Source organism: Heloderma suspectum, chromosome 3, assembly GCF_057233095.1.
Source record: "Heloderma suspectum isolate Gila_16-S chromosome 3, 16-S_ref, whole genome shotgun sequence".
NCBI lineage: Eukaryota > Metazoa > Chordata > Lepidosauria > Squamata > Helodermatidae > Heloderma > Heloderma suspectum.
Window position 1 is genome coordinate 726,814 of NC_139460.1, and position 18,075 is coordinate 744,888.

General features: G+C 52.3%; 1 protein-coding gene across 1 annotated transcript in view; it reads right to left on the minus strand.

Moving 5' to 3' along the window:
* DNHD1 (dynein heavy chain domain 1) overlaps positions 1-18,075 on the minus strand; it is a 120,249-nt gene that overhangs the window by 23,098 nt on the left and 79,076 nt on the right. Inside the window, exons 27-38 of the mRNA XM_084842225.1 lie at positions 16,930-17,032; positions 10,187-10,336; positions 9,639-9,821; positions 7,830-8,261; positions 7,301-7,742; positions 7,066-7,212; positions 6,739-6,957; positions 5,682-5,860; positions 4,212-5,177; positions 3,945-4,119; positions 3,752-3,838; positions 3,259-3,460 (exon numbers count right to left, since the gene is read on the minus strand). Of these exons, the coding sequence (XP_084698351.1) occupies positions 3,259-3,460; positions 3,752-3,838; positions 3,945-4,119; positions 4,212-5,177; positions 5,682-5,860; positions 6,739-6,957; positions 7,066-7,212; positions 7,301-7,742; positions 7,830-8,261; positions 9,639-9,821; positions 10,187-10,336; positions 16,930-17,032 (3,285 nt within the window). The remainder of the gene's footprint in view (positions 1-3,258; positions 3,461-3,751; positions 3,839-3,944; positions 4,120-4,211; positions 5,178-5,681; positions 5,861-6,738; positions 6,958-7,065; positions 7,213-7,300; positions 7,743-7,829; positions 8,262-9,638; positions 9,822-10,186; positions 10,337-16,929; positions 17,033-18,075) is intronic.

Below are 18,075 nucleotides of genomic sequence, written 5' to 3' on the forward strand. Positions count from 1 at the left end.
GGAGGGCTAATGTTGTCCCTATCTTCAAAAAGGGGGAAAAGGAGGAACCTGGGAACTACAGACCAGACAGTCTGACATCAATCCCTGGGAAAATTCTGGAGCGGATGATAAAGCCATCCTTCTGGAAGCACCTTGAAAGCAATGCATTGATTACTCGAAGCCAGCATAGATTTGTCAAAAACAAGTCCTGCCAGACGAATCAGATCTCATTTTAGTGGTTAAGACGCTGAACTGCAGACTGGAAGGTCGGCAGGTCGGCAGTTCGAGACCCGAGTTCTGCGTGACGGAGTGGGCTCCCATCTTCAGTCCCAGCTTCTGCCAGCCTAGCAGTTCGAAAGCAAGAAATTGCAAGTAGATAAATAGGTACCGCCTCGGCGGGAAAGATAACAGCGTTCCGTGCACCTCGGTGTTCAGTCATGCCGGCCACATCACCACAGAAGTGTCTTTGGACAGCGCTGGCTCTTCGGCTTAGAAACGGGGATGAGCACCGCACCCTAGAGTCAGACACGACTGGTTGGGGACAACTTTACCTTTACCTTTTTAACCTCCCTTGTAGACCACAGGAATGCTGTAGACATCATATACTTCGACTTCAGCAAAGCTTTTGACAAAGTGCCCCATGATATCCTGATGAGCAAACTAGCTCAAAGTGGGCGAGATGAAACAACGATCCGGTGGATCCACAGTTGGCTACAGAATCGGACTCAAAGAGTGCTTATCAATGGGACCTTCTCAAGCTGGGGAGAGGTAACGCGTGGGGTACCGCAGGGCTCAGTCCTGGGCCCGGTGCTCTTCAATATTTTTATTAATGACTTGGAGGAGGAGGTGCAGGGAATGCTGATCAAATTTGCAGATGACACAAAATTGGGAGGGATAGCTAATACTTTGGAAGACAGAAACAAAATTCAAAGTGATCTGGATAGACTGGAGAGCTGGGCAGAAAACAACAGAATGACATTGAATAGGGAGAAATGCCAAGTTCTGCACCTAGGAAAAAGAAACCAAGGATTCCTGCATTGAGCAGGGGGTTGGACTCGATGGCCTTGTAGGCCCCTTCCAATCCTAATATTCTATGATTCTATGAGCCCACCACCTCCGTAGGGAATGGGTTCGATCGTCGTATTGCTCTAACAGTCAGGAGGTTTTTCCTGATGTTCAGCCGGAATCTGGCTTCCTGTCACTTGAGCCCATTATTCCGTGTCCTGCACTCTGGCATGATCGAGAAGAGATCCTGGCCTTCCCCTCTGGGACAACCTTTCAAGGACTTGAAGAGCACTATCCTATCTCTCCTCAGTCTTCTCTTCTCAAGGCTAAACATGCCCAGGTCTTTCAGTCTCTCTTCATAGGGCTTTGTTTCCAGTCCCCTGATCATCTTTGTTGCCCTCCTCTGAATCCTCTCCAACTTGTCTGCATCCTTCTTATGTGGTGTCCAGAACTGGATACTGTACTCCAGATGAGGCCTAACCAGCGCTGAGTAGAGGGGAACTAGTACTTCCTGGGATTTGGAAGCAATGCTTCTATTAATGCAGCCGAAAAGAGCACTGGCCTTTTCATATTGTTGGCTCCTATTCAGCTTGTGATCGACAACAATTCCAAGATCCTTCTCGCTTGTCGTGTTGTTGAGCCACTTATCCCCCATCTTGTAACTGTGCATTTGGTTTCTTTTTCCTAGGTACAAAACTTGGCATTTATCCCCATTAAATGTCATTCTGTTGTTTTGTGCCCAGCACTCCAGCCTATCAAGATCACTTTGAATTTTGTTTGTCTTCCAGGGTATTGGCTATCCTGCCCAATTTTGTGTCATCTGCAAAACTACAGCACCTTGGGGAAGAACCTTCCAGATGTAGCCAGGCTCTACCCACCCAGCCTAGCCATTCATTCTTCCTGGGCAGGAAGGTGTATACAAAGACATTATTCCAAAACAAGGGGGAAAGATCACTTCAAAAGCCATAGTTGTAAGATACGTTTGGATTAGAAGTCTCAAACAGTCTACTGAGAAACGTGTGTTGGCCATGGAGGCCATTCCCTGCACCTCCTCCTCCAAATCATTAATAAAAATGTTGAAGAGCACTGGGCCCAGGACTGAGCCCTGCGATACCCCACTCCTTACCTCTCCCCAGTTTGAGAAGGTCCCATTCATAAGCCCTCTTTGAGTCCGATTCTGTAACCAACTGTGGATCCACCAGATCGTTGTTTCATCTCGCCCACTTTGAGCTAGTTTGCTCATCAGGATATCATGGGGCACTTTGTCGAAAGCTTTGCTGAAGTCGAGGTATATGATGTCCACAGCATTCCTACAGTCAACAAGGGAGGTGACTTGATCCAAAAATGAGATCAGATTCGTCTGGCAGGACTTGTTCTTGACAAATCCATGTTGGCTTTGCGTAATCACTGCATTGTTTTCAAGGTGCTTCCAGATGGATTGCTTTATCATCTGCTCCAGAACTTTCCCAGGGATTGATGTCCGACTGACTGGTCTGTAGTTCCCAGGTTCCTCCTTTTTACCCTTTTTGAAGACAGGGACAACGTTAGCCCTCCTCTAGTCATCTGGCACTTCCCCCGTCCTCCATGATTGCTCAAAGAGAATAGACAGCGGCTCTGAGAGTTCTTCTGCCAGTTCCTTTATTACTCTAGGATGCAGTTCATCTGGCCCTGGAGATGTGAACTCTTTCAAAGTAAGTAGGTGTTCCTTGACCATATGCCTATCGATCTCAAGCTGCAGTCCTGCTCCTTCAGCCTGTACTTCGCCTTTGCCAGGGGGGTCATAGACCCTCTTTTGGGAGAAGACTGAGCCAAAGTAGGAATTGAGCACCTCTGCCTTTTCTTTGCCATCTGTTATCGTTTTGCCATGTGCATAGGGCAGTGGGGAGGACTCCTGCCCCCCACCCAAAAGCGTCCCTCAGTTATGGAAGTTTCCCAAATCGAGGCTCCGTGCAGGCAGAGCCCATATGTATGATGCACAGAGACCACAAAGAAGAACAGGAGCCCTTCTGTGCATGTATGAGTGTGTATGTGTGTGTGTCTTTGCAAACCTCCCTCAAGATTAGGGATTCTTCTCTTTTTGCACAATAGGATCAAAGGGGAAGTCTGGTCCAGCAGACATGCAAAAGTCCCCACCCCATCCTAGGTAAATTAGTGGATAATTACCCTCATTGCTTAAAAGTAAGGTTCCACCCACACACCCCCGGGGGCCAAGAAGATGGTGGAGCTGGAAGGGCAGCTCTCTCCAAGGCATTGGGCTCTGCTCCCTGGACTCACCACAGGTAAGACGCGGCTTGGGTCCACTGAGCGTAGGCCTGCCTGTACAGCATGACCCCATACAGGACCAGCAGGGGCAGCCGCTGCTCCGTGTCAAGGTTCTGTGCCTGCCCCTGCAGGCGCTGGTGGGTACATGCAAGGATGCTCTTCAGCTCCAACGGCGTCTCACAGAAAAAGGTTGTGGCACTGCGGTGCACAAACCCTGCGGGCACAGAGGAGAGCACAGTCCTGCTCAGGGGGAGAGCAGCACAGCCATTTCCAGAGGCTGGGGTGGGGGAGCAAGGGCACTGCCTATCCCTGGGCCTGGCGGTCTTTGTTGCCCCTGGAAAAGCAGGGCCAGGCAGATGCGCACGAGGAGAGGCTGGTGCACCTCCGAGCAGGGTGGCCTGCCTTTCCTCCACGGGCGGGCAGCGGGCCACGGAGAAGCCCCGTCACTGCCTCCCCCGGGCCGGGCAGTGGGGAGCTGCCGGGCCCCGCAGGGCCACAGCCGTACCTGGCACAGAGCCTGGGGAGTCAGCTGCTGCGATGAGCCAGAGGCGGAACTTGGGGTGGATCTCGAGGGCTCCCCCTTCGGCCTCACCTGCGTGAGAAAAGAGGGGAGCCTAGTGGGGGGGAAATGCGGGGGGGGCCTTCAGTGCGGGGGGGCAGGCGGCAGACTTGACTGGCCAGCCCCTTCTTCAGCTCACCTGCCTGCGTGCTTAGCACCAGCTCCAGCTGCACGAGCACGTCGGGGTCCCAGCTCTCCTGCAGGTGGCAGTTGTTGAGGACCAGCCATTTGCCTTTCTTGGTGCAGAGAGGCAGCGTCCGCCACACACGCCTGGCAGCATCCGGGGTACCAAAGGAGATGACCACGACTCTCCTCTGCAGGGCACGGGGCACAGTTACCCTCAGCCCGCAGGGCGGCCCAGGCTGCCCAAGCACCAGTCCCCCCCCCCCCGCTCTGCCCATCTCACCGCCCGTCCCCGCTGGGCAGCCATCTGCTGGATCCAGAGGAGCGGATGCGTGAAGGAGCCTGGCGACCCGGCAGCGGGCGTGAGGAAGATGACCGGCCTGTTGGCACGGCCATGGGTGCTGGGGCTGGTGGCCGCCATCTCCTCCGAAAGGGACCAGCCCAGCAAGCAGGTCGTGAAGTCTGCAATCACGCTGCTCAAAGCGCTGGGGCACAGAATGCGCCACAGGATGGTGCGCTGGAACGGGCTGAGGTGGGCGTGGCTGGGGCACAAGGCCAGCCCAACCATGGTGGAGGGCACGCGGAAGTATTCCTGCCACTGCGCAGCCTGCTCGACCAGGGAGGCCAGGAGCCCCTGGAAGCCGGGGAGGCTCTCCAGCAAGGTGCACTCCTGCCAGGCCTCCTCACACACCCAGCTGGGCCGTGGCACACTGGCTTCCAGCTGCAGTAGCACCTTGGCCACTGGCTCCTGCAAGCCCTGGCAGAAGGCCAGCCACTCCAGAGGGCTGACGCCCCCTGCCACTCGCAGCACGGCCAGGGCCCCAAGGAAGAGGTAGAGGAGGCGGTCCACCTCCCGCAGGCAGGGCAGAGCTTGGGTGAGCAGCTGCTGGAGCACCGCCTTGCTGAGCTCCAGGAGGCGGGCCTCCGGCGACTCCTGCTTGCTGGGTTCCTGGCGCTTGGCAGAGATCAAGGCCTGCCGCACACGGCTGACGCACAGGTCAGCGGGGAAGCGGTAGAGTGGGTGGAGGCGGCACACCTGCTGCAGCGCCTGCTGCAGCGCCACGCCCACGCAGGCCACCGGCCGATACTTGTCGCATAGGGCCGCCTGGTCCTGATGCTGGGAGACCATGTGCTCGTGGGTGGCACGCAGGGCTTGGATCTGGGTCTGCAGGAGCCGCACCATGGGCATGAAGTTCTCCTCTTCCAACAGGGAGCGCTGTGGCTGGGAGATCAGATCCACCAGCTCCTCCTGCAGAGCACATGCGGGGGGGAGTGGCTGGCGTCTCAGCTCGTGAGACCATCGGGAGAGCCCCGCTGGGTCCAAGCAAGGGTCCGCCCAGTCCAGCACTCTGCTCACACGGTGGCCAACCAGCTGCCCACGGGGGGGACACACCCAAGGTATGAGCGCCACAGCACCTCCCGCCCATGTTCTCCAGCAGCTGGTGCACACAGGCTCACTGCTGCTGGTCCTGGAAGTGGCACACAGCCAGCGGGACTAGCGGCATGGATAGCCTCCTCCTCCAGGAGTCTGTCTACCCCCCTTTTAAGCCATCCAAGTTGGTGGCCATCCCTAGGTCTTCTGGCAGCGAATCCCACTGTCTGACTCTGCGCTGTGCGAAGAGGTCCTCCGTTTATCCGTCCTGAGCCTCCCACCCGTCAGCTCATGGGACGACCCCACTGGGTTCTGGTATTGTGAGAGAGGGAGAAGAATGTCTCAGGGCAGCCAGCGCCAGTGTGGACGGCGGAGCCTCACCTCGGTGGCCTCCAGTTTGCCCTCCAGCTGCAGGACCCCGAGGTGCAAGGCCTGCCGGTTCTTCAAGACCTCCCGGCGCTCGGCACGCATCACCTCCACCAGCAGCAGGTCCTCCAGCGCCCCCTGGCTGAGGCTGAGGTCAATCACATTCAGGCTCTTCAGAAGGCCGTGGTCGACCTCTGCAACGGGGCGGGGGCGGAGAGTGCGGAGCTGATATGGAGCCCTGCCCAGGGCAGGCGGCAGTGAGGGCACCTCCCACATTTCTTCCTGGCTCATCCCCCCTGCAGCCTGCAGAGCAGGAAAGCAAGCAGGTTGCACCCTAGGTAGGGCTGCGTGCCAGGAGCGGGGGCAGCATGGAATCCAAGGGGGCAGCTGCTCGGAAGTGGCAGCACCCTCGCCTGCTTGGGCCAAGAGGCTGGCTCCTGCAAGCGAGGAAGCCCAATGGGGCTGGCCAGCTGCTAGTCACAGGGGCCTTCGCCATGCAGGGAGCCCCCACACTCGGGGACATGGTGGACTGTTCAATGAAAACCTTGACCCAGTGCACAGCTGCTGTAAAAAGGGCAAATTCAACGTCGGGGAGCAAGTGCTGTTGTTGACCTTTCAAGCCCTACACCCTTTTGCGCAGCCAAGGCTAGTGCGCCAACTGTGCCTGCTCCTAGAGGTCTCTGATCTGGCCATGGCCATGAATGCCATAGTTACACCCGATCTGGACCACTGCAACACCCTCGACGTGGGGCTGCCCTTGAAAACACAAGCAGTGTTTGGAGAAGTCTGGTGCTGGACAAGAATCCTGGGGAGGCTCAACAGCCAGTCCTCCTCTGTTCTCTCCAGGGAGCAGAGAAGCTGCCCCCTGAGCCCCACTGCCAGAGGGCTCCATGCTCCTGCTCCTTCTAAGAGGAGCTCCCTCCCTCCAACTCACACCAAGCCAGGAGCCCATGTTGTGACCTGGGAAGGGCAGCCCTGGCTGCTGGTCTCACCGCCTGAGAGCTGGCTGTACCTGGGGGAGCTTTGCAGGAGTTGGGGACCTGGAATGAGTGTCACAGCATCTCTGCCTTACCTGCAGCCAAAGCCTCAAGAGGCAGTTCAGTGCACAGGTACAGCTGGAAGGAGGAGGACACCAGCACTTCTTCCTTCTCGTCTTCCTCCTCCTTCTTCTCAGGCCTGGAGAGGAGAACGGTGCCCTCGGCTCCCCGAAAAGATTCCTTCTGCATCAACTGCTGGAGGGCCGGGCACCAGGGGACGTTCTTCTCAAAGTCCATCAGCAGCACCGGGGAGCCTGCAAGACGGCACGGCCCGAGCCACGTCACGGCAGCTGAGTTGCTCGCCCCTGCCCACCGCTGCTACCAGGCGCTGGGGATGGTCAGGAGCCAGGCCTTTTGCTTACCAGCACTGGCTGCATTCCAGAGGCTCTGGTCCAGGTCAGGGGCTGTTAGTGACAGGATTTCAAGCTTGTCTTCTGGTATCTCATCATAGCCCCCTTGCTCCACCATATCTGGCACAAGGTCAGAGAGGACATGGGCCTGGGATTCCTCTGCAAAAAAAAGGGAATGATGAGAAGCTGGCCCAGGAAGAAAAAGCCCTGTGCAAGGGCCCTGCCGCCGGCCCCTGCGCTCACATACCCTCTTCTAAAGCGGAAGCCATCAGCAGCCAGACAAGGGCCTGCCTGTCGGGGTCCACCAAGAGAGGCCATCGGTGGGCCCCCACGTGAGCCTTGGAGTGGAGGATCATCGCAGCCAGTCGGCTCTCGGGATCCTTGGGCTTGTGGACCCGATCCCAGAGGCGCTGCTCTTGAGTCGAGCTGAGCAAGGAGCCCAGGAGGAAGGGCTTCTGCACAGCCAGCAGCGGGGGGCCAAAGGAGGCCGAGCCAGGGCAGGGCAAGTCCTTCTGCAGGAGCCGGCTGACGTCATCTGGGCCCAGGGAGACCTGGGAGCCGGCACACACTGCCTGCCACTTCTCCAGGAGCTCCTCTCGCCGAGGTGGGGGGAAGGGGCCCAGGTACGAGAGGACAGCTGCGCAGAGCAATGCGTCCCCAGGCATGGTGCCGAGACGATGTTCCAGGCCCTGGAAGGAGAGAAGGCGCTGCAGAGATCTGAGCCTCGCTCAGCTCCAGGCATGGAAGCCTGGCTAGGGGAGCCCTCCAGCTGTTACCTTGGTGAGTGCGGTCCAGTTTGCCATGTGCTCTGCCACAGAGCTCTCCACCGTGGTGGCTTCCTCTTTGGCCTGCAAGGACTGTGTGAGCTGCTGCAGCAGCTTCTCCTGGCGCTCCTGCTTCAGCGTCAGCTCCCGGATCCGGGCCTGGGTGGCATTTCTCAGGTACTCGGAGTGTAGGCGCCGATCACCCAGATTCATTTTTTCTAAGTTGATCTGATCATCACACTGCTGCAGCTGCTGCATGGCTGGCTGCCAGTCGCGCAGTGCCCAATGATACCAGTAGACAGCTGAGATCCACTGGTAGAGGGCTGCAGCAGCTTGGCTGGCGGTCCTTATGGAAGCCGCAGAGAGACTCTCATCACACACCACCTGGCCTAGCGCCCTGAAGAGTTCAGCGGGGAGGTTGTCTTTGGGGTAGAAGATCAGCTCCTGGAATGGGAAACAGATGGCGGGGACAGTGAATGGGAGTCTTCATCGGAAACCTCGCGTGATGATGGGGAATTCTGTCTTGCATGTATGTGTTTTCTTTACCACTGTTCTGCCAACAGAAACTCAACGTAGCATACAAATGTCAACAAAACGGTCAGTATTAGGATGGCTACCAGTCATGATGGCTATATATTACTTCCAGGATCAGAGGCCATTTGCCTCTCAATCCCAATTAAGTGGGAGGGAGGGGACTTTTGCGCTTGTGTCCTGCGGGTGGGCTTCCCATGGGGACATCTGGTTGGCCGCTGTAGGAATCAGGACGGTGGGCTAGAATGGCCCCCCGTGGGCCTGATCCAGCTTCAGGGCTCTTCTTACATTCCTAACCTCTGGAACCACAGTGGGGAGGCTCAACTCCATCCCCTTGGCAGCCTCTTCAGGGCTACATCTGGTCCTGGCTCCCACTGGTCCTCACAGGTGCCATGGCTGGCATTCATGCTCGGTGCAACTGGCACCCTCTGCTTCTGGTTTCCTCCAGCACAGCTGGTCTTGCCTGATATGCAGCACTCACATGAAAAGCAATGAGTGCCACCCAGCAGATCTTCACGGGTTCTGAAGCAGGGGCCTGGGCAAACCCCAGAGCCACTGAGAAGGGAAGAACAGAACCCCAGAAGACAAGGTGGGTTCAAGCAAAGAGAGGGAGGCGTGGCCCACTGTCTCTTGCCAAACGCAGTGCACCAGCCAAGGGGGTTGCGAGCCCTGCCCTGTTTGAAATCCTGGGCAGGAAGAGTGGATCCATCCTTGGTGGGCTGCAATGCCATAAATCTGATCAGAGAATATTACTTATTGGGTAGATTAGAAATGTAACGAACAAATAAAGGCTGGAGGTAATACGTAGCCATCATGACTAGCAGCCACGGATAGCCTTCTTATGCTTTGGATTGGTAGATGAGGGAGACACCGTGGATGGCCATATCCTGGGACTCCTGCCTAGCTGACATGTGGCTTTCTTGAGGATATTTTCTCTGTATGATGAGGATGTATACTGATGCATGTTGTGTTGAATTACTTTTGTGCTCAGTATTTGTGCTTTATGGTTTCTGTTGACTTCTGTATCAAATGTTGATGGCTTCCTGTTTATTGCTCTTTAAATACACATTTCATGTTTGGTAGCAGTACCTTTTTCAAGTCTTCTTCTACAACGCAAGCAGGCTGCTTTTGCTCCTGACTTTGCAGAGGCCTTAAAGAATACTCACGGCAGATTAGAGTGCGGCTGGACTAGAGGGGGGGGTTTCTTTCCCTTCGGTCCAACAACCAGGCTCCCAGTACGAAACGGTGTAAGGGTGACGCAAGGAAAGGGGCCTGGTAGCTGGGCCTCACCTGATAGAAATCTTCCCTGCTAAGGAGCAGCTTAGCCTTCTCCCAGCCCAGCTCCTGGTGGAACATTATGCAGAGGGTGTCCGTCACCCTGACCACAGGGCTTGGGGGCTGGCGGTAGCTGCGCAGCTCCTCAATGTCCTGCACACGCAGTGCTGTGAGAGCAGCCTTGTAGTCTTTGCTAACCTGAGAAGAGAGGGGCAAGCTTTGGTATAACCCCCCCCCCCCCCACACACACACACAAACATGCCTACTGGCTGGCAGGCAGATTGGGGCAAGACTCAACCGACTTACTGGCCAAGACATCCCTCCCTCCTAGGGAGGTGGTGGGCTCTCCCACATTGGAGGCATTCAAGATGAAGCAGGACAGCCACTTGTCAGAGATGCTTTGACCTGGATTCCTGCATTGAACAGGGGGTTGGACCCTACTATTCTATGATTCCTCAGGATGGCAGCTGTACGGACAGCCTGGCCACCCACTTGTCCCGGTACTGGCCACAGAGCAAGGCCACCCCCAGGATTACCATCTTTGCTGCCACATTTCCCCCTACCTTCTTCATGGCCAGCTCTTTCTCCTTCTCCAATGCATCCCTCTCCTTAGTGAGGGCATCAATGCGTGCCTCATACTGCTGGCACTCTGTCTCCTGCTGCTTCAGTACCTCCTGCTCCCGCTCCACCTCTCGTTGGCTCTGTGCCAGTTGCTGTAAAAAAGAAAGGAGGGAGCAACATCATTAGGGTTGCCTGCACTCATGAAGCCCACTGACAGGTACCCCTTTCTTCTCATCCATGTGGGAACAAGTGATACTGCCAAGCGGAGCTACGAAGAAATCATGTCAGACTTGGGGCCCAGATAGTTTTCTCAGCCATTCCTCCAGTAGTTAGAACAGCGCTAGAAAGGGAAAGGAAAATACTCCGGGCGAATGACTGGCTACGAAGGTGCTGCCGACGAGAGAGATTTGGATTCTGGGACCATGGCCTATACTTCCTGGAAGATGGGCTGTTGGCAAGGGATGGGTTGCACCTCACAAAGGACAGGAAGAATGCGTTTGGCCACAGCATGAAGAACTTCATCAGGAGGGCTTTAAACTGAATCCTACGGGGAAGGGAGATGTAAAGTTTGGGGTAACAATGGATGTAGGCTCATGCACTGCAACGGAGGGAACAGCTCTAATAGCGCCCAATAATAGTCTTCAGGAACATGTAGGAAGAAAGCCAGACTATGAAGCACATGGTCTTCGATGTCTATATACTAATGCCCAGAGTATGGGAAACAAACAGAACGAACTTGAACTCCTAATACAAGAGGGAAATTATGATTTGATAGATGTAACTGAGACTTGGTGGGATGACTCTCATAACTGGAATACAGCAATTGAAGGATGTAACTTGTTCAAAAAGAACAGGAGGAACAGAAAGGGAGGTGGGGTTGCACTGTATGTGAAAAATACATATCTCTGCACAGAAATACAGGAAGATGAGCTTGGTAGCCCCATTGAGAGCATCTGGATCAAAATAAATGGAGCAAAGAATAAAAGGAACCTGGTGGTCGGAGTCTACTACCGGCCACCCAATCAAGGAGATGAGGATGAAAGTTTTGAAAAGCAAAAAGCCAATGTTTTAAGGAAGCATGATGTAGTAGTCATGGGGGACTTCAATTTCCCCGATATTTGTTGGGAGACAAATTCTGCAAAACATGAATGGAAAGACTGAACTTCCTCCTACAGAAATTAGAGGAAGGAACTAGAGGATCGGCTATCCTTGACTTGATCCTAACCAACAGAGTTGACTTAGTGGATAAAGTAGCAGTAACAGGAACTCTGGGGGAAAGCAACCATGTTGTACTGGAGTTCTTGGTTCTAAGGGAAGCAAAAGCTGAGTGTAGTCAAATGCGTACCCTGGATTTTAGGAAAGCTGATTTTAATAAACTCAGATGAAAAGATTTTTGGATCCTGATGCTGCAGAAGCATTTTTAATTGGTATTAAAACTAAATTAAGGAACCAACTCTCTCAGCCTCCGGAGTTGGAACTTAGCCATTTTTACTGTTCTTTTGAAGTGTTGTTTGGGCTTTAGCTGATAAGATTTCTGGGCAATATGCCAAAATAAATGTATTTTTTTTCTTTCTCCTCTTTTTTTGTTATGTTGTAATAAAGTGCATATTTGTGTATGTGTGTATACACATATAAATATATATTTAGATATATTACTTAAAATGTACAAATGATTTGTTCCTGTTTTTATCCTTTTCTTAAACTTCTTTCCCCCTCCCCTTTTTATTAGTATTATTAGTAATATCATTGTTGTTGTTTATTTGCTCAGTCGCTTCTGACCCTTCGTGACTTCATGGACCAGCCCACGCCAGAGCTTCCTGTCGGCCGTCGCCACCCCCAGCTCCCCCAAGGTTGAGTCCGTCACCTCCAGAATATTAACCATCCATCTTGCCCTTGGTCAGCCCCTCTTATTTTTAAACAAGCGCATTGCTTGTTTAAAAATAATTCCTTATCTCTTCTGGCTAACCTCCGGAATTTTGCATTTAATTGGGCATATCTCCCCCTATCACTGTTGCCTTTTGCTTTCCTTCTTTCTTGGGCTGCTTCCAGTGTCTCAGCAGACAGCCATCTTGCCTTCTTGGTTTTCTTTTTCATTGGGACTTTTTTGTTGCCGCCTCCTGAACAATGTTGCGAACTTCTGTCCATAGTTCTTCTGGGACCCTATCTACTAAATCTAGTCCCTTAAATCTATTCTTCACCTCCACTGCATATTCATTAGGAATATTAGTGAGCTCATATCTAACTGATCTGTGGGTCTTCCCTATTCTCTTTAGTTTGATTCTAAATTGTGCAATAAGAAGTTCGTGATCTGAACTACAATCAGCTCCAGGTCTTGTTTTCACCGACTGTCTGATTGTGGTGTTGACCATCTGGTGAAGTCCATGTATAAAGTCGTCTTTTAGGTTGTTGGAAGAGAGTGTTTGTTATGCACAGTGAGTTGTCTTGACAAAATTCTATCAGCCTATGTCCCGCTTCATTTTGTTCACCCAGACCATGCTTGCCTGTAATTCCAGGTGTCGTTTGACTACCCTCCTTAGCATTCCAATCTCCTGTAATGAAAATAACATCTCTTTTTGGCGTACTATCCAGTAGGTGCTGCAGATCCTCATAGAACTGATCTAGTTCTGCTTCTTCAGCATCTGTGGTTGAGACGTATATTTGGATCACTGTGATGTTAAATGGCTTACCCCGAATTCGAATTGAGATCATTCTATCGTTTTTTGGATTGCATCCAAGCGCTGCTTTAGCCACTTTATTATTAATTATGAAGGCTACTCCATTTCTTCTGTGGTCCTCTTGTCCACAGTAGTATCTGGTGGTCATTTGATGTGAAGTGGCCCATTCCAGTCCATTTCCGTTCACTGACACCCAAAATGTCTATATTTCATAGAATCATAGAATAGTAGGGTTGGAAGGGGCCTACAAGGCCATTGAGTCCAACCCCCTGCTCAATGCAGGAATCCAAGTCAGAGCATCCCCGACAGATGGCTGTCCAGCCTCGTGGGAGAGCCCACCACCTCCCCAGGAAATTGGTTCCATTGTCGTATTGCTCTAACAGTCAGGAAGGTTTTCCTGATGTTCAGCCGGAATCTGGCTTCCTGTCACTTGAGCCCATGATTCCGTGTCCTGCACTCTGGGATGATCAAGAAGAGATCCTGGCCTTCTTCTGTGTGACAAACTTTCAAGTACTTGAAGAGTGTTATCATATCTCCCCTCAGTCTTCTCTTCTCAAGGCTAAACATGCCCAGTTCTTTCAGTCTCTCTTTATAGGGCTTTGTTTCCAGTCCCTCCTCTGAACCCTCTCCAGTTTGTCTGCATCCTTCTTAAAGTGTGGTGCCTAGAACTCCAGATGAGGCCTAACCAGTGCAGAGTAGAGGGGAACTAGCACATCCTGGGATTTGGAAGCGATGCTGCTATGAATGCAGCCCAAAAGAGCATTTGCCTTTTTTGCAGCCACATCACATTGTGGGCTCATATTCAGCTTGTGATCGACAACAATTCCAAGATCTTTCTCGCTTGTAGTGTTGTTGAGCCACGTATCCCCCATCTTGTAACTGTGCATTGGGTTTCTTTTTCCTAGGTGCAGAACTTGGCATTTATCCCCATTAAATGTCATTGATGTTGTTTTCTGCCCAGTGCTCCAATCTATCCAGATCACTTTGAATTTTGTTTCTGTCTTCCAAAGTATTAGCTATCCCGCCCAATTTTGTGTCATCTGCACATTTGATCAGCATTCCCTGCACCTCCTCCTCCAAGTCATTCATAAAAATGTGGAAGAGCACTGGGCCCAGGACTGAGCCCTGCGGTACCCTGCTCTCCCCAGTTTGAGAAGGTCCCATTGATAAGCACTCTTTGAGTCCGATTCTGTAGCCAACTGTGGATCGACCGGATCGTTGTTTCATCTCGCCCACTTTGAGCTAGTTTGCTCATCAGGATATCATGGGGCACTTTGTCAAAAGCTTTGCTGAAGTCGAGGTATATGATGTCTACAGCATTCCCACGGTCTACAAGGGAGGTTACTTGATCAACTTGATTCTGAGAGTTCTTCTGCCAGTTCCTTTATTACTCTAGGATTCAGTTCATCTTGCCCTGGAGATTTGAACTCATTCATTAGGTGTTCCTTGACCATATGCCTATCGATCTCAAGCTGCAATCCTGCCCCTTCAGCCTGTACTTCGCCTTTGCCAGGGGGGTCATAGACCCTCTTTTGGGAGAAGACTGAGCAAAGTAGGAACTGAGCACCTCTGCCTTTTCATTGTCATCTGTTATCATTTTGGCATCCTTATTTAATAGCTGAACCGCCATTTCTTTCCTCTGCCTTTTACTATGCACGTAGCTGAAGAAAGCCTTTTTGTGGCTTTTAGAATCCCTCCCTAACCTCAGCTCGTTCTCAGCTTTAGCCTTCCTGACGCCATCCCTGCAACTCTGTGCTACCTGCCTGTACTCTTCCTTTGTCGTTTGGCCTTCCTTCCACTTCCTATCTGCGTCCTTTTTTGTTTTCAGGTCATCCTTAAGCTTTTTGTGAAGCCACATTGGCTTCTTCTGTTGTCTTCCACCTTTTCTTCTTGTTGGAATTGTTTGTCATTGTACCTTGAGAATTTCCTTTTTTAAAAGCTCCCACCCATCTTGGACCCCTTTTCTTGTTAGTGTCGCTTGCCATGGGACCTTACTGATCATTGCTCTGAGTTTATTAAAATCAGCTTTCCTAAAATCCAGGGTACGCGTTTGACTGCACTCGGCTTTTGCTTCCCTTAGAACCAAGAACTCTAGTATAACATGGTCGCTTTCCCCCAGAGTTCCTGTAACTGCTACTTGATCCACTAAGTCATCTCTGTTGGTTAGGATCAAGTCAAGGATAGCCGATCCTCTAGTTCCTTCCTCTACTTTCTGTAGGAGGAAGTGATCCGCCACACAAGTCAGGCATGTCCTGGAGGGGCCATGTTTTGCAGAATTTGTCTCCCAACACATATCAGGGAAATTGAAGTCCCCCATGACTACTACATCATGCTTCCTTAAAACATTGGCTATTTGCTTTTCAAAAGTTTCATCCTCGTCTTCTCCTTGGTTGGGTGGCTGGTAGTAGACTCTGACCACCAGGTTCCTTTTATTCTTTGCTCCATTTATTTTGATCCAAATGCTCTCGATGGGGCTACCAAGCTCATCCTCCTGTATTTCTGTGCAGAGAGATGTCTTTTTCACATACAGTGCAACCCCACCTCCCTTTCTGTTCCTCCTGTTCTTTTTGAACAAGTTATATCCTTCAATTGCTGTATTCCAGTCATGAGAGTCATCCCACCAAGTCTCAGTTATACCTATCAGGTCATAATTTCCCTCTTGTATTAAGAGTTCAAGTTCGTTCTGTTTGTTTCCCATACTCTGGGCATTAGTATATAGACATCGAAGACCATGTGCTTCATAGTCTGGCTTTCTTACTCCATTTTTCTTCACTTCAGCATTTCCCACTGCCTCATCTTGCTGTTGCTCTTCAAGCTTCTGGTCTTCCCTTTGCTGCTGTAGTTCCCCCATTATGTCCAAGAACTCTTCGTGTTCTCTTATTCCCCGGAGGGTCGACAGTCGCCGCTCCAGTCCACTTACTTCTTCCTCCAGCAGCGTGATCAACTTGCACTTGTTGCAGGTGTAGGCCATGTTGTTCTCAGGCAAGAAAACAAACATTGCACACACCTTGCAGATCACCAACACTGCAGAGTCTTGTCCTTCCATAGCCTCTTTTCCCTTTTTGTGCCTAGCTTTGTGATTGTTCTAGACTAGCCTGTGCCTGCTCCTCTACTCACTAGAGGTTAAAAGCAGAGTCCCACTGGTGTGGAAGTGTGTGTTACAAGAAAAATAAATGGGAAAAAAATGTTAGGGGCCTCCCGCTTGACCTCCCCTGGACAACTCCTGTTTGCTCCCCCTATCTGCTCGCTCTGGTTGCTCGCTCTCTGGGAGCTTGCTTGCTCCTGTAGTCCCTGGACCAGCTGGACCAGCTTGCTCTGCTCTGTTCTGCTCAGCTGGGAGGCGGGACACAGACTGAAGCTTCCCGCCCACTTAGCTGCTGGGAGTACACAGGCCACCCCCCCCCCCAATTCAGTTGGAGCTCTCAGAAGCACCTGGTGAGCTCACAGCCAATCAGATGGATAAAGGGCAGCCCCCTGGGCTTCCTGCAGCCCACTTATCTCTTAGCCTCTGTCTCCTTTGTCTCCTACAACTTATGAGTTGTAAATGATTACCTGAGGTAATTTAGTAGAAAATTAAGTAATTATACTTACCTTTTCCTCGCACAGGTGCTGAACTCACTTGCCTGCTGATGCATTTTCACTGGGGCTGAGATGCTTCATCACTGGGGCTCCTCGCACTCAGAGACTGGTCTGCATGAGACCCATTACAGAGAGCACAGGCAACCCCCCTACAAACTGAGAAAGAGCCTTGGAGGGCCCCCATGTCTGCATATCAGGATGAGGCTCCACTGTAAATTACTGGAAAGAGATAGCCCTGAACCCTGCCCTGCCCTGCCCTGCCTTGCCAGCTGCGGAACCAAGATGGATCACAGATTTCAACTGGGAAGCCTGTTTGGGAAAGCAGCTACCTAACCTTTACACTAAGTTTTTAATCTCTGTACAGCACTTACATTTTAGACATGTTATACATGTGAATAAACAAACAAACAGCTGGGAGATGAGAGAGGCAGAAGCAGACAAACAGTGACTGGAACCTCCGTGGGGGCCTGCAGCTTGTGAATGGCGCTCACCTCCTTAATCCGGACCAGTTTCTGCTGCAAGAAACGCACGTCCCGGGTGTGCTCTTGCTGCTTCTTGCTCACTTCCCCCATGTTGTGCAGTGCCAGCTTCATCCTGCAGGCAGGCAGGCAGTTTCAGTGAGATCTGCTGCCCAGCTGGCTGCTGAAAGAGGAGTGTGGCGCTCTGGCACCCACATCCTCCACTGTGTTTCCCAGCTGGAAGAGCTGGGAGGGAGACAGAGAGTGACTGGTGGGCATCGCCTATGGGAAAAGGGCACATGATTTGGGTTTTTTACCACAAGAAAAAGGTGAGGAAAGGGGGACATGATGGAGGCCCTTCTGCACAGTGTGAAGAATAGCGGAGCCCAGGGTCATCCGATGACATTCAGGACGGATAATAGGGAGTCCTTTGTCACACACCACATAGCTGAGCTGTGGGATTTGCTACCACAAGATCTACCAATGGCCAGGAACTTGGGTGTCTTTGAAAGGGGATGAGGCACATTCATGGAGGAAAAGGCTACTGGTGGCTACTGGTCATTATGGCGAATGCAGTGCCTCCGGTATTGAAGGCTGTATGTGTCTGGATACCATTTGCTGGGGAACACGAGCATCAGGGTGCTACTGCACTCATGCCCTGCTTGTGGGCTTCCCAGGGGCATCTGGCTGCTCACTGTGGGAGCAGAATGCTGGACTAGATCAGCCTCTAGTCTGATCCAGCCACCTCTTCTGGCGTTCCCATGGGCCTGAGTGTCAGGGTGGACACGGAGCCCATAGAATCCCAGAGTAGTTCTGATTCTGAGGAAGAGCAGTCACTCCTGGGAGAGGAGCGCGCTCCTCTTTCCCAGGGCCAACAGCTGACGGAGATTCCTCCCACCGGCATTCCTAGTTTAGATAGCAGTCCTGGGAGTGACACAGCGCGGGAAGAAGACTTGATGGATGTGCGGCGCCGACGCACAGAGCGGCGCCAAATGGAGGGCGCAGAAAGGAGGCGTAGTGCCCGGCTGGCACGCAAACAACAGCTGCACCCAGAGGATCCAAGGGAAAAGGGGAGGGACTCTCCCTAGCCCTTAAGTTCAGGGGTCTGCCAGTGACTCCCTTTCAAACGGGGACCAACTGTTCCAACTTAGGGCATAGGTACTCTGCTGCTCATATCTA